The sequence below is a fragment of the Talpa europaea genome (genome assembly GCF_964194135.1).
Source record: "Talpa europaea genome assembly, chromosome: 1".
In the NCBI taxonomy this organism is placed as follows: Eukaryota; Metazoa; Chordata; class Mammalia; order Eulipotyphla; family Talpidae; genus Talpa; species Talpa europaea.
Genome location: NC_140073.1, coordinates 43,981,424 through 44,007,723, shown reverse-complemented (window position 1 = coordinate 44,007,723; position 26,300 = coordinate 43,981,424). Strand labels below are relative to the sequence as shown.

The 26,300-nt window shown below is 43.0% G+C and overlaps 3 protein-coding genes across 3 annotated transcripts; 2 read left to right on the top strand and 1 right to left on the bottom strand.

Moving 5' to 3' along the window:
• Window positions 1–4,973: 4,973 nt before the first annotated feature.
• Window positions 4,974–5,957, top strand: OR51D1 (olfactory receptor family 51 subfamily D member 1; the record flags this gene model as incomplete). The annotated part of the gene is made up of 1 exon (XM_084248566.1): window positions 4,974–5,957. Exon 1 carries the CDS (start codon window positions 4,983–4,985, stop codon window positions 5,955–5,957), a length of 975 nt encoding a protein of 324 aa, XP_084104692.1. The 5' UTR covers window positions 4,974–4,982.
• A 12,212-nt stretch (window positions 5,958–18,169) lies between these two features.
• Window positions 18,170–19,123, top strand: LOC311182257 (olfactory receptor 51E1; the record flags this gene model as incomplete). Its single annotated transcript, XM_084250924.1, has 1 exon — window positions 18,170–19,123. One exon carries the CDS (start codon window positions 18,170–18,172, stop codon window positions 19,121–19,123), a length of 954 nt encoding a protein of 317 aa, XP_084107050.1.
• A 5,640-nt stretch (window positions 19,124–24,763) lies between these two features.
• Window positions 24,764–25,738, bottom strand: LOC311180543 (olfactory receptor 51I2-like; the record flags this gene model as incomplete). Its single annotated transcript, XM_084248471.1, has 1 exon — window positions 24,764–25,738. The coding sequence occupies exon 1, from the start codon at window positions 25,724–25,726 to the stop codon at window positions 24,764–24,766; it is 963 nt and encodes a 320-aa protein (XP_084104597.1). The 5' UTR covers window positions 25,727–25,738.
• Between the last annotated feature and the right edge of the window lie 562 nt (window positions 25,739–26,300).

The window sequence follows — 26,300 nt, the reverse complement described above, 5'->3', positions numbered from 1 at the left end:
AATCTTTTTTTAAGAAAAAAAGCGTATTGGGACCCACAGGAAAGGAGTAGAAGGGACCAGCATGTCTGGGAATAGAAGGAGCACAATGAAAATTGAGATAAAACCCGCCATTGTTAACCTCCCCACTGGTCACTCTCACCCACATCTATTTCAACCAGTCCAAGACCAAGAAACAAGTGCAGCTTCTTCATATGTCTCTCTGCTCCGTGTGCCTCCTTCAGGTTTCTTTCTGGCTCTATTCGTCTTCCTTTTTTCCTCCAATCTCTTCTTCTACTCCCTGCGCAGCTTCACCCGTCCCTGGGTGGGGCAGGGAACCTGGAACTTTCTCTTTCTCTGGGAACCACCCTTTTACATTTGTAATACTTTCATTTAGGCAGTGGAAGAGCATCAGGGATGAAGGAGGAGGCCTAGAAGCTAACACCTAAAATTCGGTTTAGAAAAGGTGGAAATCTTTTTTGGAAGTGCTCCTGAGTTACTGGGGACCAACCACTGGATGCAAGAGGAGAGTAGAGTCACCAAGAAAACATATTTAGGCTTAGCTGTCCAAAGAGGGGGTGGGTAGGGAGGTGGGAGGGGGTGGAGTGGGTGGTGTGGAGTAGAGAAAAGAGAGCCACTCTGGAAGCAAAGGGATGGAGCAGGAACAGTAGAAAGTCCTAGCGAGAATGTGGTGGGACAACTTCTGTGTGAAATGCCATGAATGGGAATATAGCAGTATATATGTGTGGAGTGTAGGCTGGAGGAACCCTGACGAGGACCCAGCACCTGTAAGAGATGCCAGGTCGTTGAGTACACATTTATTAAAAAAATGACATGTGAGAGACTCTAACACATAAAATACACTACGGTGAAAGCTTAATTGTGATAGAAAGCATTGAAGTAGTAGGGTAATTTCAGTGTATCTGGGACTTAGCATGCAGGAAGAGAGGTATAATCCTTGGAGATGGGGATGGAGAGATGGACTGAGATGGCTGACAGGCATTATGTGCTGGACTGCTGTGAGCATGAACTTCAACCTGTCATTCTAAGGCCACTGGGAGGATGCTACGAACTGATTTGTGTTTGGAAGACTATACTGGCCATAGTGTGGACAGTAAATTGGTAAGAAATATCTTTATTTGGTGACCAATAAATAAGTTTTACTGATGATGATCAAGTAAAGAGATAATCTTGGCTTGGACTGGAGTAAAGGCAAAGGAGATACAGAAAAAATCACCTGATTCACAAGATATCCAGGAGGCAAAATAAAGAGGACTTGGTGACTGGCTGGGTCTGGTTGGAGAGGCAGGTGAGAGAGAGAGAGGGTGAAGGTAGAGATGATGGCATCTAGATTTCTGGCTTGGGTAATGGAATAATTTCTGTGATAGGGAATATAAAACATATAGATTGGGGGCATGGACTGAGGACCAGAGACAATCAGTTTATTTGGAGGCACTGTATTTGAGGTGCTGAGAGACACCTAAATGGTGATGTTCAATAGACAATACAGCACCATGTTTGTAGTTCAGAATATTGGCCTAATTAAATGAAGGAAACTATGGGACCAAGTAACACATTTAACCCTCTAGACATGACTTTGTGATGGTGAATGGTCTACTTGGGTCATTGTCTTGAACACCACTGGGAATGTGACAAATAAAGGACAGGGAACCTCTCTACCATTCCATCTTATTGATATTTAATAGCATTCGATCCTGTTCTAGGTCCAGAATATACATTAAAAAAAACTCTCCTTACAGCTATCAATTCTTCATGTAGTGTCCATTTTATTCCTTTTCTTCACATACAAACTTCCTAAAAGAGTAATCTACTTCTACTTTCTCCATTTCTTTCCAACACCCTCCTCATGTTGCTGCATTCAAACTTCTATTCCCACTAACCTGTGGCAACAGTTCATCTCAGGTAACCTTTAACATTTTATTTTGTGTGTATACTGCTTGATCTCTCAGCAGCCTTCTCTACTGCTGTCCACTCTTCCTTCCCAATGTATTTTCTTCCTCTGACTGTGTAGCTCTATCTCACCTAGAGTTCCTCCTACTTCACTGGCTCTTCCAATTGTTTCGGCACTAATAGTAAGCATCAACATTCATGGAGAATTGCTAGTAACTCATTTTGTTTTTGACATCCAACTGAGGCTAGTGTTGGTCATACCATTAGTAAGAAGTTGTGTTATAGAGCAGCCCCGATATTAAACGGGTTCCTGGCTGTGGGTCCTCACCCGCGCGCTTTAAAGAGACTTATGAATACTCTACTACAGACACATGCAAAAGGGTTAATAAAAGGTTTATTTACAAGAGGAAAGGAAATAAGGAAAATGTACAACTCAGGGAGAAAATAGGGAAATAAAGTCTTTAATGCGTCCTACCCGATCCGACGACCTGGAAACCCAAAGTCACTCTCAGAGCTGGCCGGACGCTCCGAGCTGGCCGAGAGCCCAAAAATGGAGAGCCCCCCAAAGCCCACGTGTCTGCCTTTTGTATCCACCTGGCTGCTTAACCCCACCCTCAGGTCCCAGCCACCTTCCCTTTGGTGGTGATGGGATTTGGAGTTCCCAGTGTCTTTGGCTTTGACCTGGGGTGGGGGTGGAGTCCACAAAGCCTGTATGGAATTTGCTTTGGGACCGCCTTTTCCCCCTAACAGTTGGACTCAGATTTGGACTCAAGTCTGAGTCCTGATAGAACCCCACATTTAAACAACCACTCTCAAAAGTTTTATTTCTGGGAGGACAGGAGAGTCATGATTAGAAACAGGAGAGTCATGATTAGAAAGGAAGAAAGGGTTGGCTTGAGAGGGAGGGAGAGCTAAGGCGCTGCGTGGGGCAGTGGGAAGAACTCAGACTGACAGATCCTCTGTCCTTGAATTATTCTGAGTCATCACCCAATTGCCAGGAGACTGCAACTCCCATATGAGACCACAAGGGGGCAGCATCAAGAAGCTGAGGGGAAACCTGCCCGGGATCCTCATGGATAGTGCAGTCTGAGCATAAATGTGTCTGTGTGCTTTCTGGTGCGAGCCCACACCACTATTCCACTAGCTCTTCTCTTCCAACGCCTGTCATTCCTGTTGTCTCCCACTTCAGGGCACTTCCCTACCTTCTAGACTGAGCTGGTTGGAGTTAGCTCTCTTGGAGCCCCAGAGCAGAGCTTTTCTCCAAGGGAGCCCTGGTAACTCACTCTTCACCATCCCCCACAATTCTCTAGGGTTTCAGAGAAGTTATATATATCCAGCAGCCTGGATTGGCCAGACAGGAAGGACTAGTGAGCTGTGGAGCTGGCCTCTGTGCAGACAACCTGGTGGTTTGGGGACATCTGTCAGCTGCATACTTACCAGATTCCAGCTGCCTAAGTTCCAAACCTTATTCAGTGATCTACCCAACGAGGACTTTCTTCAAACCATGTGAGGCCCATTCCAATCTTTGTGTATCCTTTATGCCAGGAAAGACCCCTGAATCCAGACTCCTACCCTTCACTGAAGAAACAAGGTGAAGGGAGTCCATTTACCCAGAGAAAAAGACTCGTGTGGTGGTAGTGATTGGTAATGAAGAAGGAAACTGAGAAGCTAGGTTGGAAAGTTAATTCAAAACACCATGAAAGATCTTGAATGCAGACTAAGGGGTTCCAAGTTCATCTTGAAGGCTATGGGTGACTTGCTCCTGGTAACTTGCTAGAAAGGAGCCTGTCCAGTTTTACTGTGTGCATGGAAATGACGTGGGGGGTGACTTGAGATAAACTGGACTGGCTGGCAGGAAGGTGTGTTAGGAAGTTCTTTTCATAATTGAAACAGAGTGGGTATAATATAATGCTATAATTATATGATGTAATGATATGATATGAGGTTTGGGAGGAAGTCAGGGAGGGTGTGTTAAGTAAGAGGAATGACTATAGTAGTTTCATTAGAAAAGCAAAATCATGCCTGGAGATAAAGGGCAGGGAAATGAAGATGGGGCTAGCTGCCCTGATCTGGATAGATTGGGGGGTCAAGTTGTAACATTTGGAAGGAGTCTAATATTTGGGCAGGATGAGTATGAAATGCACAGGCTGTCCAAGTGGAAATATGAAGATGCGCAAGTTATATGGGTCTGTATCTCAGGACAGAAACTTAGAACAGTGCAGTCTGTGTTAAGACAGGAGGCTGAGCCTGGGGTGTCCTCGGCAGGGAGAGGAGTAGAAAAAAGATAATGAGCCTGTGAACACCAGCTAGTCCTGGTTTTCTGTCCATGTCTCAGCTGCACTGGGCTTCCATGTCATACCCCAGCCAAGCACAATCTGGGGCTGACTCACGTGGACCTTGAAAGTTTCTTATGAAAGAGTCTATTCTCTGTTGGGACTAGAAGTACTGGGAGTGATTGTCTTTCTTACCTGCATTTCCCCAAACACCAGAACAGATCTCCCCAAATTTCTGTTATTAAAAAACCAAATTACCCTGGAGAAAGAATTTATTGTTTTTAAATCAGATTTATGGACTCGTCCCCTGGAAATTTTGATTCTCTGGGCCAGGAATAGGACCTGGGGGGATAATGTTGCACTAACAGCTTGAGATGATTCTATTAGGGAAGCCTGCCAAGTGCTACTCAGACCTAAACAAAAACCTGTCTTTTGGAGTCTAATTCTTGATTGAACCTTGCACCATAGACTGAGCCTCAGACTTTGGACCTGAACCAACCTAAGCCCTGTAGGCATTAGAAGAGCTAGCTGGGGTCAGTGTGGAAGGTTCTGTGCAAACCTTTCTGCACAGTGACGAAGAGCAGTGTTGCTAGTTTGAAACAGCCACTCTGGAAATGAGAGCTGTTATGTACATTTTCTGAGATTAATGGGACCCCTGGGGGAGAATTAGAAGAAGGAGAATTAGAACAGAAAGAGAGACTGGAATTCAGAATTACTAGAGTTACTTAATCTTTCAGTTTGCTACTTTCATTGCTCTAGTGCCCCTTCCTTATAAATTCTCTCTCTCCTCTATTTTCCCTTTTCAGAGACCCTGTACTTGGCATGCAGAATCCTAAGCTCTTGGTTGCAGTCAAAGCTACTTCAAATGGAACTCTGATCCACCCAGCATACTTTCTGCTGGTGGGCATCCCTGGCCTGGGACCTAGCACACACTTCTGGCTGGCCCTCCCACTGTGTTTTATGTATGCCTTGGCCACCCTGGGCAACCTGGCCATTGTCCTGATCATCCGTGTGGAACGGCGCCTGCATGAACCCATGTACCTCTTTCTGGCCATGCTTTCTACCATTGACCTGGTCCTTTCTTCTGTCACCATGCCCAAGATGGCCAGCCTCTTTCTAACAGGAACCCAGGAGATTGAGTTCAACGTTTGTCTGGCCCAGATGTTCCTTATTCATGCTTTGTCAGCCATGGAATCAGCTGTCCTGTTGGCCATGGCTTTTGACCGCTTTGTGGCCATCTGCTACCCACTGCGGCATGCTTCTGTGCTCACAGGGCCTACGGTTGCCAAGATAGGACTAGCAGCCCTGGCCAGGGGATTTGTGTTCTTCTTCCCTTTGCCCTTCATCCTGAAGCGGCTGTCATACTGCCAAAAACACACCGTCACACACTCCTTCTGTTTACACCAAGATATTATGAAGCTGTCCTGTACTGACACGACGGTCAATGTAGTATATGGGCTCTTCATCATCCTCTCAGTCATGGGTGTGGACTCCCTCTTCATCGGCTTCTCCTACATCCTCATCCTGAGGGCTGTATTGGCGCTATCCTCTCGGGGGGCAGCACTCAAGGCTTTCAACACCTGCATCTCCCATCTCTGTGCAGTTCTGGTCTTTTATGTGCCTCTCATTGGACTCTCAGTGGTGCACAGACTGGGGGGCCCTACTTCCCTGCTCCATGTGATCATGGCTAATGTCTACCTCCTACTACCACCTGTGGTCAACCCTGTTGTCTATGGTGCCAAGACCAAAGAGATCCGTTTACGTGTCCTCCGTTTGTTCTCCCGGGATAACAGTTGAGCAGGATAACCTCCCTGGTGTCTGCAGTCCTTGCCAAAGATAGGAACAGTAGAATCCTTTCAAATGGTTTGGTGATTGCAACATCCAACCCACTGGGCTGTGGACTTTTTCTGCTTCCTGCTATCTAAATGGACCTTGGATTTTTATCTCCAGGACTTTGTCACTATGAAGGAACTTATGATCTGGACAGGCCATCCTGGAGAATCTTCATTCTGGTGTCTCTGCTATAGTCCTTGGGTTAGCCTGCTGTTCTAATCAGAACACATAAACAATTTAGACATGAGAAGACTGTAAAAGCCACACTCATAATTCTTTTCAGTCTTAATGTATCATTTTAATTATTATTGCTCCCTTGCATTCATGTTAAAGACTCTTTGTTGCTTATAAAGCTTCTTTCTTGGATCCCAAAGTGGTTATGTGGTTATTTTTAGGGGTTAATGGAGGTATTTGGGTGATTATAACTGGAGCCAGGGAAGGTAGATGGCAGTAGGAGAGGAGAAAGCTGACACCAAGTATTTATGTTTCTGTATTCATTGTGTATATTCATGTGGAACCTGTCCTCATGCATCTGTGTGGCACCACTGGACACCATAAGAGCACTGTGTGTTCTGGTTGTGACTGTGAGTATGCGGGTATGTCTATGTTATTGGCAGTGTGTGTGTATGAGTGAGCACATAGAATTTGTGTCTGTGATATCTCAGTGAAGGTGTTAGCTGTGCCCTGATGTGTGTGTGTGTGTGTCATGAATAATATCTGTGATGGCACATTTTTTGTATCTAGGCACTTTCTGTGAGTAGGTGTGTGACATGCATCTTTGCATGTCTGATGAAAATATTGCCTGCATCTTATCTTTATATTTGTAAGATGAAAATATAGAATGTAATATGTAGAATGTAATGTGCAGAATGTAAAGCATTATGTATTTGTAGCAAAGTAGAATATGCAGCGTGCATGAGTGTGTGAAATGTGTAGGTAGGGCTGGCTCTGCCTTTCAGTGTGCGTTTCATCCATCTTTACACATGTCTGTCGTGCATAGTGTTTGTGAGATGAAGTCATTTTGTGTGATTTCATGTTTTCAGTCACAGGTAGGTGGCTTGCCATACCTGAAGGATGTGTGTGCGTTGTCTGTGATGATTGTGGTTGGGCATATACCTGGTGCGTGTTTTAGGGCATGTTTCCTTCACGTAGCAGCAGCTCTGGGTTGTATGGTACGAGAGCGAGAATGCATTTGTGTCCTGATGGATGGATGTCAAGCATCTGGGCACTGATGGATGAATGGTGTCTGCATCAGAGATGGAAGTGGGAGATTACAGAGGTTTTGATTGTGAACTACAGGTGTTATTTGCCAATATGAGAGCTGGGACTTTAGGAGGCAGTTTCTTGGCCTGGGCTTCACATGGGTTATGCCTTAGACTCAGGGAGTGATAGAAGCTACAAACTTCCTCTTTCCATCTTCTCAAAGGAATTTCAGTGCTTCTGTCACTTCCCACCTCCCCTCCCACATGTCCTGTCCTGAGGTATTTACCTTCTTAAATCCCTGGCCTTCAGCCTTAGGAGCAGGTTGCAATTTCACTCCCTCTTCCTGCCCTTTCTTGTTGGTATACGGACCATGTCTCTTAAAAAAATTGTCTTATATTTGGGGTGCTTTTGTTTTTTGACATCTCACCGCTAAAATAAAACATGTAAATCTACAGGCCCTAGCTTCATGAATTTCAGTATCTCTACACATCTGTGACCAACACCCAGTGAGGAGCAGACTGTTTCCATTGCTTTAGAAGACCCCTTGTGCCCCTTTCCAGTCAGTCTTCCTGCCAGATGCAATCACTGTTCTGATTTCTATCACCCTCAGATTAACCAAACATATTTAAACATCCTCAGTTGCAGGGATTTTTGTTAATACCTTTGGGGAAGTTGTGAGCAAGGGTGGAATGGGGTGGCCAATATGACATTTCAAGGGCTCTGGCATCTCCCAGAGGCCTCTCACTCCAGGGATGCTGGCTTAAGTTCAGTTCTTGGAATCTGTTAGGTAAAAAACACACACAGTGAAAAATTATAGGCAGGAAAAAATGTAGGTTCATTTGAGGCAGATGAATGAATACAGAAGAAATCCCAGAAATGTCATAAACAGCTTATCATATAACATCTCTGGCTCTCACTCGCTCTTCTGTATCCTATGACAATAACAGTGATGTTGCAAAGCTTAAATACTATGGATGTTCTTTGTAAATTGCAAAGTGTTATAAACATGCAAGAAATGATTATATTCATGTTTGTCTTATGGTACAATTTTAGGAAGCAATACTCACGTTATAGTGTATGTGGAGGTGCTTCCAGAAATGTGCAGTCAATTATCAGCTTGAGCATGTATGGCTGCCCTTACTTTTTGTCAGTAAAAACAGCTCTTTAGTTCTTAATGAATTGTTTTCACAAAGTTTCAGGGAAATTGAAATTCTTTGAATGTCTGATTTACAAATGAAATTCAGATTTACCAATAAAAGTGGAGGATAAGAGCCTCCTCTGGTGGCGTAGGTGGTTGAGTGCATCGCTGTGAAGCTGTCCGCAGCCTCTGCAGAGCGGTTTCGATCCTAGCCAGGGAGATTCACACGTGGTGCGGCAGACCTCTCCTGTCTCGCCCACTGCTCCCCTTAGCAGTGTGTTTCGTCAGTCTGCCTATTCTGTTCCCCGCTCTGTCTCTGGTGAATCCTCTCACCCTCCGGAGCATCTGGCCTATACCCTGGTTCTTGTATGTATGCAAATAAATAAATCTTTAAAAAAAAAGTGGAGGAAAAGGCAACCTTGCTAAGAGCTTCCTTTATATGTGGCTTATATTCATGTCAGGAAAAGAGACAATATGGAGTTGGTATTAGATGTGATATAGGTTAGAATCTCTGGCTTTGCTATGTGGGCCAATTACTTAGCCTATAGAACCTCAGTGATTTTGGAAAGTGTAAATACAGAAATATAATATAGAAATATAAAGCAGAAATATAATAGATCCTGATAGGTGGTTGTGATTAAATAGGGTCATAGGTATGAAAATACATGGAAAACAGAAAGAGGTAAATAAATGTCAGTGGCAATAGTATTAAATAACAACACTGATAAAATAAGTTATGTTAGTCCATCATAGGGGTCAGGGATCAAAGTTCGGCAGTGTTCACCTTCCACAGCCCCCTAGCTAGTCCCTTATTTAGTTTGCAGTGTCACTGTCTTCAGACTAACTCGTGGTCCTTTTTTATCAGAAGATTGTGGGATAACTCCAAGTCACCTGGACAACTGGTAGTGACTAGGGTAATTATTGCTGGTTTAAAAACTTGGCTAATTGCCAGACAATATTAAAGGCTTCTTTTAGTCCCCTCACCCCCCCACCCCCCCCACACCATCTCTCTTCTATTCTGTCTCCTTTGAGGGCAAGGGTTAGGTTTTATTTACCTCCAGGACCTTGCATATAATGTGAATAATGACCTTTCAGACAGAGGGAGAATCTGAGTGGGTTCAGGTTCAATTTAGATATACAAGTTCATTCTTATTCCCTCCATCCACTCTCATCTTATTTCTTTCTCTATAAATCAATTTGATCTATGTTATTTTATAAAGTCCACAAAGTACTTTCCTGAGCTACTAATGATTAATTATGATCGAAAAACAGCATTTTACTGTAGATAACATCTCTGGTCCCATTTTACAGAGTTGAAAATCAAGGCTCTAAGAAGTTAAGTGAGTAGCCCAAGGTCATACAGCTAAAAGTAGGATAGTGACTCAATTCTAAGGTTCTTTTCCCAGTGTCACCACTTGAAAGCCTCAGATATGAGATTCTGTTAATACGTGGTGGAAGTTGTGAAAAACGTCAAGTGCTGGAATGAGTCAAACTACCTCAGAGCATCCCTGTATTGGTGCACCCCACTTCAGTACCCCTTACCTTGTCTGGCCCAGGAAAAGGCCACTTAAGTATGTTTGCTTTAAAAAAAATTATTTTTTAGCCAGGTGATTAGATAGATGGAGGGATATCCCACAGCCATATTTCTAAAGTAGGTAATTCTTTGAGCAATACCCACATATTCTGTCGTCCTCAGTGGAGGAGATTCATATTCCCTCCCTGTCATGTTTGCCCCTCCCAACCCTATCTTTCAGCAGAGTGCGTGGTGCACTCAGGCTTGGGAAAAATCACTGATAAGTTTCAAAGACCAAGTGAGAGATGCTGTTTCTTCACCGTGGCTTCCACAGCTCTGCGGCCATCCCACCTCATCTGTGATTACTGAATGACATGGAATTGTGGAAGGGGACGGATACATCTAATACTTAACTAGAGGGTGCTGGGTGTTGCAGACTCACTGGGTGGTTCTTTGATACCAAAGATAAACTCTTCTTGTTCATAAAACAGTCACTATCGTCCTGCACTCACTTCTTATTCTAAAATTCTCCTCTTGGGACAAAGAATGTCATGAGGATCCTTAGTCCCAGCAGAACTGAGGGTGAGTCCAGTTCTGCTGTTCCCCTAGACAATGGGCATCTGGGTGGGCTTGGATTCTCTGAGAAGCAGTTGCCAAGGTGAGATGAGATTAGGTGCCCATGAGATTTTTTTTGGGGGGAGACTTAGGTATTATTTGCCTCCAATCCTTGGATATATTTAATTTTTAATTCATTACTGACATATAATTGGTGCAAAATAAATGGCATACTTTTAAAGTATATAATTTGATAAGCCTTGACATGTTCACACCCATAAAATCATACTACAATCAAGATAAGAAGCATATTCATCACCCAAAAAATTTCCTTGTACCCTTTTGAAATCCTTACTCCTATCCCTCCTGGTCACCCCTTGCTCTACTCCCCAAGAACCACTGAAATGCTTTAAGTGACCCTATGTTAGTTTACAGTTTTTAAATTTTTATATAATGAAAATCATACAGTGTGCATTATTTTCTTGTCTGGTTTATTTCTTAGTTTCTTCAGGTGGATGCTACTTCCTATTACTCCATCATGATCAGAAGTTCCTGGGGGTATGTGTGTGTGTGTGTGTGTGTGTGTGTGTGTATATGTGTGTGTGTATATATATATATGTGTGTGTGTGTGTATATATGTGTGTGTGTATATATATATATATATATATTAGCATTTCACATGGTCTACATGTGGGGACATTGAGGGCAGGAGCAGAAATGACTCAAGGATGACGGCAGTGAGTGTCAATCTGCCAGTTGACAGGCTCCTGAAGCTCTTATCACTGGCCCTGATTCCCCTCAAATTCCCCTCAAATAAGCCAAATAATTTGAAGTCTAATTTTTCCCAGCTTGAGTTCACATGCCCTGGGTTATAAATTTAAAGCTCGCAGTTATGAAAGTGATGAGTAAAAAATAAGGGAAAATCAACTAATATTCTCTTTGTTTTATTTATAGACTTCCTTTTAGTTAAATATGTGAGACATTTAGTTTCACATTATTCAAATTGCTCTACAATCCTTCAAAATGTTCTATCACTATTTTTGCTTTTAAGAGACAAACCAGATGCCATTGGTCTTATATGGCTGGATTGGGGGGAGGGGATAGATCAGGAAACCACATCCTTTTTCCTCAACCAGATGTTCAGAAACCCAAGGCCAGGGAGTGGAAGATAGAGACAAAGGCCCTGGGGGCCCCTGTTATGAGTTAGCTAGACATAGCCTCAGAGGCTGGGAGACAAAGATGAAGCCCTAGAGCTATGGGGAAAGGTAGCTGGGCCCATTGGGAACCAGTTTCAGCAAGGCCCTAAGAGAGGGCCACCAATAGAAAGAAGGTACAGAATAGAGAGAGTTTCAGGAAGGAGATAAACTTAATCATGGCGTCTCCCTGAACGCTTCTTTTGCTTTTCCTTTGGCTGAGATTGTTAATTCTGGTGAAAAAACTTAGCAAATTCCCCTCACAGGAACCAGGGTCACAGAAATGAGTTTCTTCCAGCTTATCTCCACTTGTTTCCCTGGCGAACTTCACACTAGGAGCTGGTAAGAGGATCCTAGCTGGCACAGGGCCCATCTGTGGGAGACTCTAGAGACCCCTCTATCCACTCCCTCCTCCCACTGCCCCCACACACCTTCCCAGGACGCAGAGGCCAGACCCACCATTGGCTATTGAGGGGTACCTGCTGAATAGACCCCCGGGCAGTCCTCTCCCCCAGCCGGGAGAAGTAGGAGGGAAGAAGGAAGACAGAATAAATAACTGACCAGGGAGGTCCAGGGCAGGAGGCGGAGACAGAGCAGGCTGCACTTTGGTGCAGTTTGCTGGAGCTCTTCAGGAAGCTTCCTGGAAGGAAAGGCACCGGTTCCTTCAGGGAAACTGAGGTGAGTGCAGGAGACAGCTGTGTCCAGGTGTGGGTTTCTTGCAGCTAGGAGACTCTCCTTGAACCTGCAAAGGGAGTGAGAAGCCAGGCGGTGAAGAGCCAGCCATGCAGGGGTGGAGCCGGGGGCTATGAAGGAAGGTCTTGCCTCAGAAGATAGACAGCCTTTGCAAGTTCTCTGCTTGTCCGGTGAATGAAAGCATGGGAGGTGTTAGTGGCTGCCTATGGGTAGGTTTCGAGCAATATTCCAGTGATCAGTGTACTGGCGTGCCCATCGGGGACCTGGCAGGAATTGGCCTAAAAGAAAGGGAACTGTGGCAGACGATGTAGTTGGGACTGGGAACTGGGGGCCTTGTTTGACTAGGGTCCTGGTCCTTCTCAGGACCAATTACTGAATGTGGTTAGCGTGTTAGTGTGGTCAAAGCTCAGTCTGTGATCAAGGGGTTAGACTATTGCTTTCTTTGGGGCGCAGGCTTTGAAGGCAGTGCGGCTCATTTGATATTCTGCAAAGGGAGAGAGGCTTGGTGGAGAATGGGTCTCAGCAGTCTTCCTGGGGTTCTGACCCTGATCCAGTCTGTGACTAGGCTCAGGGCTCAGTTTCAACCCACTTAAAAAGCTGAGTCATGTCCACATGGCTGCTCCCTTGCCTTGCACACTTAATCCCAGTCACATTGAATCCCCTGTAGCTTTTCAAGTGCTGTCTCTCTTCTTGTGTTTACACTTACAAAAATTAGATCAGTTCTATTGTTTAAATTCCTCCAAGTCACTCGGAATTAGATCAAAGCTCCTTGTAATGTCCTGCAAGGCACTGCATGGTCTGGTCCCTGCCCTCCCCTCTGACCTTTTCCTCTAAGCCACTCCTGTTCTCTCAATACTCCAGCACAGTCACCTTCTTTCTGTGCTGAACCCTCAAACACATCACACCTCAAGACTTTTAGCTCTTGTATGCTCTGCCTGGGATGTTCTTTCTCTAGACCTTGGAATTAACTGCTGGCATTTTCTATCACACAGTTCTCATCTCACATATCACCTCCTTAGAGTGTCTGTCACTGATCCCCTATCTCAACTATGGGTGTCCTACCCCTGCCCTTTTCTATCCTACCCTCTACCTTGTCTTCAGTGCCCTAATCTTTCTTTGAAAAATTTTGGGTGCATTTATTTCTTTACTTTTTGGTAATACTCTCCTGGTTCATGGGTTCTATGAGAGCAGTGATCTTTTCCTTTTTAATCTCCAGATTTAGACACATAGTAGGCACTTAATATGTTTTTGTTTTCTAGTTGAATGCTGCTGTGTCTGCTTAGTTATCTCCTCAGGGAACTCTACTGCGTGTGACAACTTGCTGAACCACTGTCTGTTTTGCTCCCTGAGGTCCTTGCGCTGCCCCTTGTCCTAGCATTTTTCACAGGACACTGTGACGGCTGCCTATTTGTCTCAATTTCTTCCCACCATTTGAGGGTGACTTGTGACTCTGTATCTCAGTGTCTCCAGTGCTGAGCACACAGAAGTCAGTCAGTTGTTAAAAAAATCAGTGTGTTGATCAAATCCCCAGATCCTGCCTCTACCCCAGCACATCTCCGTGCTGCAGCTACATGCAGAGCAGCTCTGAAGGGACCTGGGATCTGGAGGGTAACTAGTTCAAGCTTTGACCTAGACCTCTGTAGGACTTTGAGTAGCTCTGGCCCCACTTGGGAAGTGGAGGGAAAGGGACCCGAACCTTTGGAATTCTGCATGGAAATGATTTTGGAGGGCTAACTTAGGTGAGTAGAGTGGGACTTGGAGCATCATTTTGCTTTATTGAATTAGAAATTACTTTTTCTAGTTTTCAATTTTTATCTTAGATGTTCTAAAAAATAAGATCAAAGCGCTGTAAGGCTTCATGTGCCTTATGAAATCCAAGCAAGTTAGGGGGACAGAGGATGAAGATGAGTTGGTGTGAATGTGATTCTGGGGGTACCTCCTCCATAGAGTGTTAGGGAAATCCCTCTCTAGGAATCAGTGATGAGCTCTGACCGTCCTTGCCGACCACAGCCTTGTCCCCAAGGCCTGCCTTCCCTCTCTGTGTCTGGGAGTAAGAGCCAGAGACTCCCAGGTATTTCTGGGCTTCTCTCCAAGGACATTCTCTTCCAGATGTTCCCACAGGGGCTGGCGCCAGCACCAGAGGCCCCTCTCTACAGCTCTAGGCAGAGCGTATGTGTATGTTCCATAGTAGTCTGTATGTGAGGTAATGGCAGTGGCTACCCATTTTCACTCATTCTCTTTTTGTTTCCCTTCCCCACAGAACCTAAATAGGGAGAGCTGGTCAGGTGCGTCCTGGAGAGGCCCTCTGGATTCCTGGGTCCTCAAATTTTGGATTCCTTAGAGATTAACTTTGAAATAGTCTTTGGGAAGAGGGACAGGGCAGTTTGTTGGCATATTGGAAAGTGCATAGATTTGACACTGAGAATTCAAATCCTCAACACCCTTCTATCATGCTTGCCTGACAGTTGGATGAGTCTCTAAACATATAAGAAATGAATAGTCTGTAGAGGATGACGCTTTGAAATCTCCATTGGGGGTCTGCCCAAGTCATAGCCAGAGGATTTTGGGCTGAGAGGAGCATGTACAGGCCCAGTCCAGGGAGGACCTCTGACTGCCCTTTGTTTTCCTCTTCAAGGGTCTACCTGGGCCAGGTATTCTGCTCACCAAGCCCTTCTCTCCTGCCTCATGAGCAGGTCTTACTAGCTTCAGAAGGTGCAATATAATGAAAGGTGCCATAAAATCGGGACAATGGTACAAGATTTTGACTTAGACAGCCCAGGTTAAATTTCTGCTTTACCAGGGAGTTCCATGAAAGGGGTGAGGATGGGCTAGTGGGGGGAATAAGAGGGCACTGGATATAGAGTCCAGGAGGCCGGGGGTGGAATGAGCCTTGAGAGCCTCAGAATGGATTTCCATTCTGTGCCCATGGGCATCATGCTCCATCTTCAAGAAAAGCTAAGTTGTTCTTCCCTGTTCCCTAAGAAACTTCCCTGAGACTTGCAAAGTTAGTGTAACATTTTTTCAGAGAAAATTGAAAGCATGGGGCTATTTTCTGAGTAATAGAGTGGGCTCTTTAAGAAAGCAAAAAAGAACAAACTTTTTTCACTTTTCCTCAACTGTATTTTATTTTCAAAAGAGCAATTTAGCTCCAATTTCTTCTAGGGTTCCTAAGGTTCTAATTAATAACGGCTGGGCCACTCAAATTCCTTTCTGCTGCTGAGCCACTTTCCTTCCAAGTTGGTTGACTCTTCCTCTCTTTGATTTCTAGTTTCTCCATACGGTGCTTACTCTGTGCTATTATTTGAGACTGACTGCCAATCGGTAGGTGTGTGAGTGTGTGCATGAAGTGAAGTGACAATTAAGCTGACAAATGGGGGCTGGGGGTGAAAAGTGTTTGAAAACTTCGGACACCTTCAGAAAACTGTTCCTCATTTTTATGGAAACATGAAGAAAATGCTATGATGCAGTTTTTACAATGTCTTTTGATAATCCTTAGCTCATTTACTTTCACAACAGCACTATGCTCTTGTTATTATCCTCTACTTTATTTAGAACCAGGGCTTGCCTTCCTAACTCCAGGGCTTGCCTTCCTATCTCTGCTCACCACGACACTATACCCTCAGAGATATAGGGTTGAATACGTTGATTTATCATTTTTCCCAAGGTGTTTCCAAAGGGAGCACATTTTAATCTGGGAATTGTTGTATTCTACCATGCCTGCTGATATGAAATCTCTGGGTAATTTTATCATTGATCCTCTGGATTATCAGCACCTTCTTGGTGATGTTTGCTGGTTAGGAATCCTAGGTGTTTCCCCCTTGTGGGCATAAACTCTGCTGCAGTTTCGCTTTGTATTCATTTAGAGCCACCTGCCAGGCACCCAGTGCCTCCTTGCATGCCTGCGGGCAACCTGGCTAAGAAAGGCCTTTTCTGTTTGACTCAAAGATTCTTGTTCTGAAATGAAGACCACCCTGCACTGGCCTTTCAAAACATTCTTTCATTCTTCTCAAAAGTCTTTATAGTTCAGACAACTGACAGTCCTTCCTTGCTGTGCTATTTTCATTCGAGACCTATTGAGAGATTCTTCTTTTCATAAAACTCATTTTCGTTTTCAATAAACATTTGCTCAAAACTAATTAATAAATATTTTACATTTCCTGCCGTTAAGGAATTCATAATTCAGGTATAAATATAGCAATAATTATAATTCATGACTATAAAAGCATAAAAGAGACCTAAGCAAAGTTCTTTGACAATTCAGAGCAGGAAACATTTAATTATACCCTGGGGAAAGAGGCCTAGGAAAATAGTTCAGGGCCGAAACAGTGAATCAGGACGTGAAAGGTAAGATTTTGCACGGTGGGAAGTTGCAAACTCAAGTTTGCCTCCTCATCTGGGTAGGGGAAGGGGTTTATCTTGGTTTGGGGAGTGGGGTTGAGAGCAGTGGAGTTAAGTTTTGACTGAGGAGTGGGTGAGTGGCAGGTAGGTTTGTAGAAATGTAGGTTTGGCTGAAATTCATGGGCTATCATAGGGTGGACGATACACAGGGAACTATGAAGAGGCTTTTTTTTTCCCCCCCAGATCAATGGAACTTTAAACTTCTGTTGGTGGGTCTCCTGCCTCTGGGTAGCTCCCTTCCTCTGTTTTGGCTGAAAACAAGGTTATTTTATTCTGTGCCTGCTCAGGCTAAGTCGTATGCTGTGACATTCCAGGCTCTATTGTCTACAAAAACAAGCCTCAAAAAGAAATTTAGGTAAGTTTTAAATTTTATTTTCTTTTGTGTGCTAGGGTCTGAGAATAATTTAAGCCTTTAACCTTGGCAGGATTTCCAATGTGACTAGAGCATAAAGGTCACAGTGGGGAGAGGCCAGAGAGAAATGAGGGCCAGATGCAGAAAAAGAAAGACAGACATTTTGCCATTTTGTAATAATTTAGTCTTTATTCTAGAATTAATTTGGAGCTTTCAAGGCATTTTAAAAAATAATAGAGAGTGACCTGAGTTTATTTAATTAGAAGATATGTGGACTGTAGAGGTGAAGGACAGGATAGAAGTGACGGAAGTTTTTATTATCTAAATCTAATGTGTACTCAGTAACTTATCTTTGATGAAATTAATGATTTAAAATACAATTAGAATTTTTACTTTAGTATTTTACTTGTTTTCAGGATTTTCTTTAGAGGTTGGGTTAATAAGTAGAACTGGGTGAATGCTCATTTGAGTTATGAAGAATGGTTAGCTTGAATTTAGGATAGAATCCGAGTTTAAAATAGAATCTGACTTCAGAATAGAATCAGAGTTTAGATAAGCACTCACATTAGAATTTGGGTCAATCAAAAAGATAAACTCATGCCATTCGCAGCAATATGGATGGACCTAGAAGGAACTATGTTCAGTGAAATAAGTCAGAAGAAAAAGAAAAATATCACACGGTTTCACTTATAGGAGGAATATAGGGGAACCAAATAAGGTATCAGGGGAAAAATAATAACAATACAAAACACAACACAACAAAACAAAACAAAACAAAAACAAACAAATAATTATAAACTAGAGACATCCTGCAGGGGAAGGGGAGGGTGAAGGATCAGTGGGAGGGAGTTGTACACAGGACTGAGTGATGGTGCATGGGTGCATTGGTGGAGGAAATTCTATGGGTACTACATTGGAGGGGGCGGGGGAAGCAAATATTATTTAAAAATGAACAAAGATGTAATAAATAAATAAATAAATAAATAATAGAAAAAAGAATTTGGGTCAGAAAATAGGACATCAGGGTAAAGGGGAAAACATGGTATGGGGATTCTGGAGGACCTGACAATGGCTTTTGTTTGCATTCCAGCCTCTACCTGCCTGTCACTAGTTGTGCTCAGCTTCTTCACCATGGTGGGCCCCAATGACAATGGATCCAGTGCCACATATTTCATTCTAATAGGCCTCCCAGGCTTGGAAGAGGCTCAGTTCTGGTTAGCATTCCCACTGTGCTCCCTCTACCTTATTGCTGTGCTTGGTAACTTGACAATCATCTACATTGTGCGGACTGAGCACAGCCTACATGAGCCCATGTATATCTTCCTTTGCATGCTTTCTGGCCTTGATGTCCTCATCTCCACCTCATCCATGCCCAAAATGATGGCTATCTTCTGGTTCAACTCCACTACCATCCAGTTTGATGCATGTCTGCTGCAGATGTTTGCCATCCACTCCTTATCTGGCATGGAGTCCACGGTACTGCTGGCCATGGCCTTTGACCGCTATGTGGCCATCTGCCACCCACTACACCATGCCACTGTGCTAACGTTGCCTCGTGTTACCAAGATTGGCATGGCTGCTGTGCTCCGGGGTGCTGCACTTATGGCACCCCTGCCTGTATTCATCAAACGACTTCCTTTCTGCCGCTCCAATGTCCTTTCCCATTCTTATTGCCTTCATCAAGATGTCATGAAGTTGGCTTGTGCTGACATCCGTGTCAATATCATCTATGGCCTCATTGTCATCATCTCTGCCATCGGCCTGGACTCACTGCTCATCTCTGTGTCATACCTGCTTATCCTCAAGACTGTGCTGGGTTTGACCCGTGAAGCCCAGGCAAAGGCATTTGGCACATGTGTCTCTCATGTGTGTGCTGTTTTCATATTCTACGTTCCTTTCATTGGGTTGTCTATGGTGCACCGCTTTGGTAAACGGCACGATTCCCTCTTGCCCGTCATCATGGCCAATGTCTATCTGCTCGTCCCTCCTGTGCTCAACCCTATTGTCTATGGAGTGAAGACAAAGCAGATCCGGCAGCGCATCCTTCGTCTTTTCCACGTGACCACCCACACTTCAGATCCGTAGGTGTCAGTGATTAAACTCCCTTTTCCTTCAAAGTGCTTCAATTCAGACCTTAATATCAACATTTTGGAAGACAATAATAGGAAAAATATCTTTAATAAATGCTCAACTGATCCTTCAAAGATGAAACTGTGAGCAAAGTCTTCATGTGGGTAGGGGTAGCAGAAATGGCCTATTCTCAATTCCCATTTTTCAATATTATTTTTCTCTGTAGTTCTTCACACCATATATAATTATTAAAGCCCTGAGGTGGCTGAGTTGGAGGGATATTTCTTCCCATTTAACTCTTCATCCCAAAATCTCTAAATTGCTTGTACTAACAGTCACAGCAATTGGAGATATGGGGTGGGGGGTGTTGTGAGGGTTCATCTAAAGAACATTCACCAAATGCTTAAACATGGCATAAGTAAAACAAACATAAGATTACAATATAATCAAATAATTTGGCTTAAAACTTTCCAGAATCCATACTGGATCTCTGAAAAAGAGATCTATGTGGATTTTCTTCTTCAGAATGACTCCCACAGAGAATTTAACATCTCTTTTTTTCTAAAACACCAGTTTGAAAAAGGAGGATTAGAAGTAAAACCAAGAAAACTCTACATTTACCTACATTAATGGAAGATAATGGGATCTGCTCTGACAGTTTTCACAGGCCATTGTTGATACTTTTCCTTATTTAATTTTCTTATCAATTTTGAGATTTAATATTGACTGGAATTCAGAAGATGAAAATTGCAAGAGGTACAAAGTCTGCTAGGCCTGGGTGAGTGGAGGCCAGCAGAACTAGGGGCAGAAAGTAGTCAGTCCTGCTTTTGGTCACTTTGGACTGTGTGGCAGATCAGCCCATTTCCCAGGAATGCCCTGTCATTGGGGGGGGGGGGAGAGAGAGAGAGAGAGAGAGAGAGAGAGAGAAAGGGAGAATAATATATGATCACTGGGCTCTCCCTTTTGTTTCATTGCTCTATGTACCTGATTTTATTGCCAATAAATTTGCTTTGATCATAGAGATTTGTAATATAGTTTGAAATTAGAGGCCCTGATGTCCTCAACTTTTTCTTTTCAAGATTGCTTTGGCTATTCTGGCTCTTTTGTAGATCCATATCAATTTTAGGACATTTTCTTTTCTTTTTGTGAAAAAAGACAGTGAAATCATGATAGACAGTCCATTTAATCTGTAGATTTCTTTGAATAAAGTGGACATTTTCACAATATTAATTCTTCCAAATTGTAAGCAAAGAATTGATATCAGGATCTCAAGGAGATATTTGATGAAGCATTTTTTTAAAGATTTATTTATTTATGCATACAAGAGCTAGGGTACAGGCCAGAGATGCGGGGGGTGAGAGGATTCATCAGAGACAGAGTGGGGAGCAGAACAGGCAGACTGACTGAAATACACTGCTGAGGGGAGCAGCGGGAGAGACAGGAGAGGTCTGCTGCACCATGTGGGTTGCTCCCTGGCTGGCTGGGGATCAAACTCGTGCTGCAGAGGCTGTGGATTGCCCCATAGTGCAGTGCTCCACCCCCTGAGCCACTAGAGAGGCCCCTGATGAAGCATCTTAAGTGAATGTACCATTGTCCTGCCAGTGAGGAAGGAGCTGCCTGAGTAGTCTCTTTGGGCTGATTGTGAAATGAAGATGTCCCTGGCCTAGGGACACTGACCTTTAAGAGGGGAGGCAGAAGACAGTGAAGTTAATATTATTATCTCAGGTACAAGGCCAGAGGGAGGCCATTCTTGAGCAGGAAGTGTCATTCTTGAGCAGGAAGTGATCAGATTTACCTTAAAAAACTAAAAAGGGAAATGCTGTATGACCCAGCATTCTCACTCTTGGGCATTTATCCAGATACATGAAACCACCAACTCAAACACATGCTCTTCATTGTTTATTGCAGCATTATTTGCAATAGCCAGGACGTGGGAACAACTTAAGCGCTTACTGATAGAGGACTGGTTTAAGAAGTCGTAGTATATCCACATGATGGAATATTATTCAGCCAAACAGAAAGGTGAAATGCTGCCATTTACTGCAAAATAGAAGTAGTTCCACAGAATTATGTGTCAGAATGCAAGAAAACAAGTCAGATTGACTAAGACAAATTGAACATTTACATAGCGGATAATTCAACAATAGCAAAAAAAAAAAAACAAAAAACAAAAAACAAAAAACTCCACAAAAATTAACAGACACTAAGAAAGGAAGTGAATTTAAAAGGGTGGAGAGATGGAGAAAGGATCAAAAAGGGGGATGAGAGATGCTGATGGGAGAAAAAAAGGACAAAAAATGATTTTAAAAAAATGAAGAAAATTTCTGCGCTCTCCATTTATCTTGGAAATCCTGAGGATTACTTTTCCTTGGGATAAATGTCACCACTTTATTTCTTTCATCCTGCATTGATTTCTCTATTATTGGGTTACCTATAAGCCTTCCATCCTTGCCTTAGATTTGCTTTTGTCTCATAGTTGACACACAGGTCCTTTACAACTCTGATAGTTTCCTGATGTATTGTTTTGGTCTCTGGGAAAAGGATTCAAATGCCAAGGTATGCTAAACATACCTTAGCGCTCACAAGGGTAAAATTATTTGGTATCATTTAAGACGATTGCCAAAAATAAGGACCAACTCTCAAGTGTATCTTGAAGCCCAGGCAATGGCCTTTCTATCCCTTTTTGTGTTTTGTGAATATTTCAGGTCTGAGAGGGTCTGACATTGGGAAGGGAATCTCTGTGGGGAAAGGACAGTATTTCTGTTCTTTCATTCAGATGTCTTAGTTGCCCAGTTCTTTTGGCATGATTCCTGGCCCCTTCACAGTTCAAAAGCAGTAGCTTAAATCACAGAAGCCTGATACAAGACAAGGTTTGGTCTTCTGTAATTATATCCAGGACAATAAAGGGCCAAAATATTTTAAACAACTTTTTTTTAAAAAGAAAAAGTCAAGCTGTTTGTAAACCAAAGGCTAAATTGAGCATTTTTTTTTTTTTTTTAATTTCACCTCTGTTCTAAGTGCTTTTCTTAGAATTGTGTCTGGGCCCCGTGTTATTCACCCGGCTTGCTGTTACAGTCTTCACTATGTCTGCACATCCTGAGGGAACCCAGGAAAACTGTGCAGCTGAAAACTGCTGTCTTTATACCACCGGCTGGATGGCTTACTGAGTTGGCGCTCCCCAGGGGATGTGCAGGTCACAGACCACAGTCTACATAAAAGAGTCTCTGCTGAGCTTTCCCTGGGCAATGGGAAGTGTCTAGGGCATGTGTTCCAACAGAGTTACAATAAAATGGGGTATTTGAGCAACTGAATTGGGGAGGAGAGGCTGGAACCATCATCTTTCAGGTTTGTTTATTCTACCACACGTGCAGGAGGTTGCTCAGGCGCTGCTGTTTCTTTGCAATGAACTTCAGTCATCAGATCTGCCACTTCTGGCCCCACTACACGCCAGCCTTTCATGGGCTCTGGTTCACTGATATTTTTTCCTCTTGCCTCTGGAGTTGTTCAGCCCCACTTCCTCAAAAGACATTGGAAAACACCATTCTATTCCATAGCAAGTATGTATCAAGTGACAGATGGGGGATGAAGTCTCCTAAAGCAGGGAGAGCAGAGGAGGGAGACATGTCGGCTAGCAACTCCTCCATCTCTGTTTTTAAGTTCTGAGAGATGGGAATGTCCTTGACCTAGGAAATTTTCCTTGATTTTCTGTTCCTTCGCCATGGGCTCTTTGCTTTTTGATAAAGTAAAATAAACTAGAAAATGTAGGGGAGCATTGACTCACAGATGCATATATATATTTGTTTGTGTGTCTATGAATATGAATAACAACATATTGAGTTATATTTGCTATACAAAATAACCGTATATATTTAGCTTGGACATATGAATATACTATTGAAACTATCATCACAATCAAAGTAATATACTTATCCCTAAATGCCAAATGTTTTCTTCAGCAAATTAAAGGATTTTCTTTTCATTTTTTTAAACACTTATTTTCCATTGTATGAGTATCCATCCATACATTGATGGATATTTGGGTGGTTTCTGTATCTTGTTTGTTGTAAATAGTGTTTTAATGAATTTGGAGATGCATATATCTTTTTGAGGTTTTTTTTTTTGATCTTCAGATATATATCTAGAAGTGAAATTACTGGTTGTAAAAATGGAAATGTCTACACTTCCTAAAGAAATCTATAAATTCAATGCAATCTCTATCAAAATTTTACTGTCATTTTTCACAGAAATAGAACAAACAACCATAAGTTTGTATGGAACCACATAAGATCCTGAATAGCCAAAACACTCCTGAGAAAAAGGAAAAAGCTGGAGGGCTCATAATTCCTATAAGGCTATAGTAGTCCAAACATTACGGTGTTGGCTAAAAAACAGACATGTAGTTCAATGAAACAGAGTAGAGAGTCCCAAAAACATTTTGATACATGTGTAATTAGTGGTTTCAGTTCTCACATTCTAATTTTTATGATTTTTGGTTAACTTTTACAAATGGTGTGAGATTGTGGTCCAATTTCCTTCTTTTTGCATGTGTCTGTCCAGATTTCCCAATATTATGTATTAAAGAGATTTTCCACATTGTATATTCTTGTCTCATTTATTGTAATTTAATTGGCCATATATGTGTGAGTGTATTTCTAGGCAAGTCTTACAGTGGAGTAGCCTTCCTATGGCTGATTTTGTTTTAAACAAAGGATGAAGATCAAATATTTTAATCTCTTCTGAAAAGGCCCAGGAAGTCTCACCACTGCCCATCAGTTCCTGCTAATGTCCTGCAGTTCTCACACCATCACACAGAATGCAAAGTCCCATCTGATGAATCACCTTTCCAGAGGGACAGCGATTTATTCTAACCTCATATTTGTGTGTTTTTTTCACATTCTTGTAAAAAAAAGTTATGTTATGCTCTTCCTTTGCAATAAATGTCTTTTTCTTTTTTTTAAAAGATTTATTTATTTATTTATACAAGCACTGGGTACAGTCAGAAGCGCCGGAAGGTGAGAGAATTCATCAGAGCCAGAGCGGGGAGCAGAGCAGGCAGAAGGACCCAAGTACACTGCTGAGGGGAGCAGCAGGTGGCAGGAGAGGTCTGCGCGCCATGTGGGACCCTCCTCTTGTGGCCGGGGAGCAGCAGGGGAACCGGCACTGCAGAGGCTGCGGGCAGCTTTGCAACCCAGCGCTCAACCGCTGCGCCACCAGGGAGGCCCATTGCAAGAAATGTCTTACTTTCCTACTTTCCTTCCAGTCTTCTTCTTACCTGACTTCTTTGTCTTTTTCTAGTGCCAAGGTAGCGAACTTCTTCTAGCTTCCTATAGTAAATTGTTGTACCTATCACAGCCCCACTATACTTTGTTATAGTTGTGTCTTTGGAGGTCTATGTACTCCAGTACATTTAAGAGACCATATATGGTTCATTTTACTATTTCCAGTAATGGGTACACATTCTGGTACAAGGAAACACTGAATAAAATAGTGGAAGCTAATGAGTGCAGAGAAGAATCCAGTCTAAAGGTACCGAATTAATTGTCATACTCTTGTTAATGGTCTGCATCAGGGTTCTGAATCTGGGCTTTCTGGACACAAGATATGACAGTTTGATCATACTTGCCCTCAAGTTCTATGACAGACATTTTCACTTTATCACTCTTGTTTCTTCTCCCTCAGTACTCTGAACATGGCCTCCCTGATGGGCTTGGACTTCACACTGTAGATGATGGGGTTGAGCACAGGGGGCACCATCAGGTAAACATAGGCAACTAGGGTATGCACAATAGGGGGCAGGTGCTTCCCAAAACGGTGGATCATGGACACACCTATGACTGGGATGTAGAAAACGAGAACAGCTAAGATATGAGACACACATGTATTGAGGGCCCGGATACGCTCCCTGGGAGAGGCCAGACCCATCACTGTATGAAGAATAAGGGTATAGGACAAGACAATAAGCAAAGAGTCTACACCCACTGTGGAAAGGACTACATAGAGCCCATAAAGAATGTTGACAATAATGTCAGCACAGGCTCGCTTCATGATATCTGCATGGAAACAGAATGAATGGGACAGGAGGATCTTGCCAGGGCAAAAGTTTAGTCGTTTCAGCAAGAAGGGTCCTGGAAAGAGGGACACAGTTGCTCGAGCCACAATGGCCAATCCAATCCTGATAATGACACTATTTGTGAGAATAGTTGCATATCGCAGGGGGTTGGAGATGGCCACAAAGCGGTCAAATGACATGGCTAATAGTACTGAGGACTCGACCACAGAAAATGAGTGGAGGAAGAACATCTGAACCAGGCAGGCATTGAAGCCAATGAGCCGATAGTCGAACCAGAGCACACCCAGAGTGGTGGGCAGTGTGGACAAGGTGAGGCCCACATCGGTGAGGGCCAGCATGGACAGGAAGTAGTACATGGGCTGGTGTAGGCTGGGAGTTCTCTTTACAGCCAGCATGATCAGGCAATTTCCAGTGAGGGCCACGGTGTACATGGAGGAGAAGGGAATGGAGATCCAGCCATGTACTGCCTCCAGTCCTGGGATGCCTATCAATAGGAAAGCAGGTGGCTGGAAGAAGGAGATGTTGACATAGGTCTGGGAGGGAAGCATTCTCAGAGAGCAGTTGAGGTGTCCAGGAAGATGTGACCTCTTCAATCTGGGCAGAAAATTAAGAAGAAAAATGAAATTTTTAGAAAAAAATCAGCTCTGATGTTATATGACTTTTATTCAGAAAATATTGCAGAGGTAAAATGTGAATGAGATTTGAAAATACATTCTAGCTGAAAGTAAAGTAGAATACATAAAATTAAACATATTGACTGCAGAAATATCACTTGGTAATATGAAGCACTGATAACCTCACACATTGAAGAAAGCAATGTTTTCTGAAGGATAGCAAAATGCAATACTGAGGAAAAAGGGAGAAAAGAGGAGGTGTCTTGTTAGTTGCCTTTAAAGCATACTATAAACCAATAGTATTTAAAATAGTGAAGTATTGGCAAAAATATAGACACATGGATCAATGGAACAGAATGAAAAGGTCAGAAAAAATGCATATATATATCAGTACTTAATTCATAATAAACAAGCCAGGACTGTACAATAGAAAGAACACATAACAGATGGTTTTGGGAAAATTGGATGGTCACAGTTAAAAGAATGAAGTTGACTCACTCCCTAACTC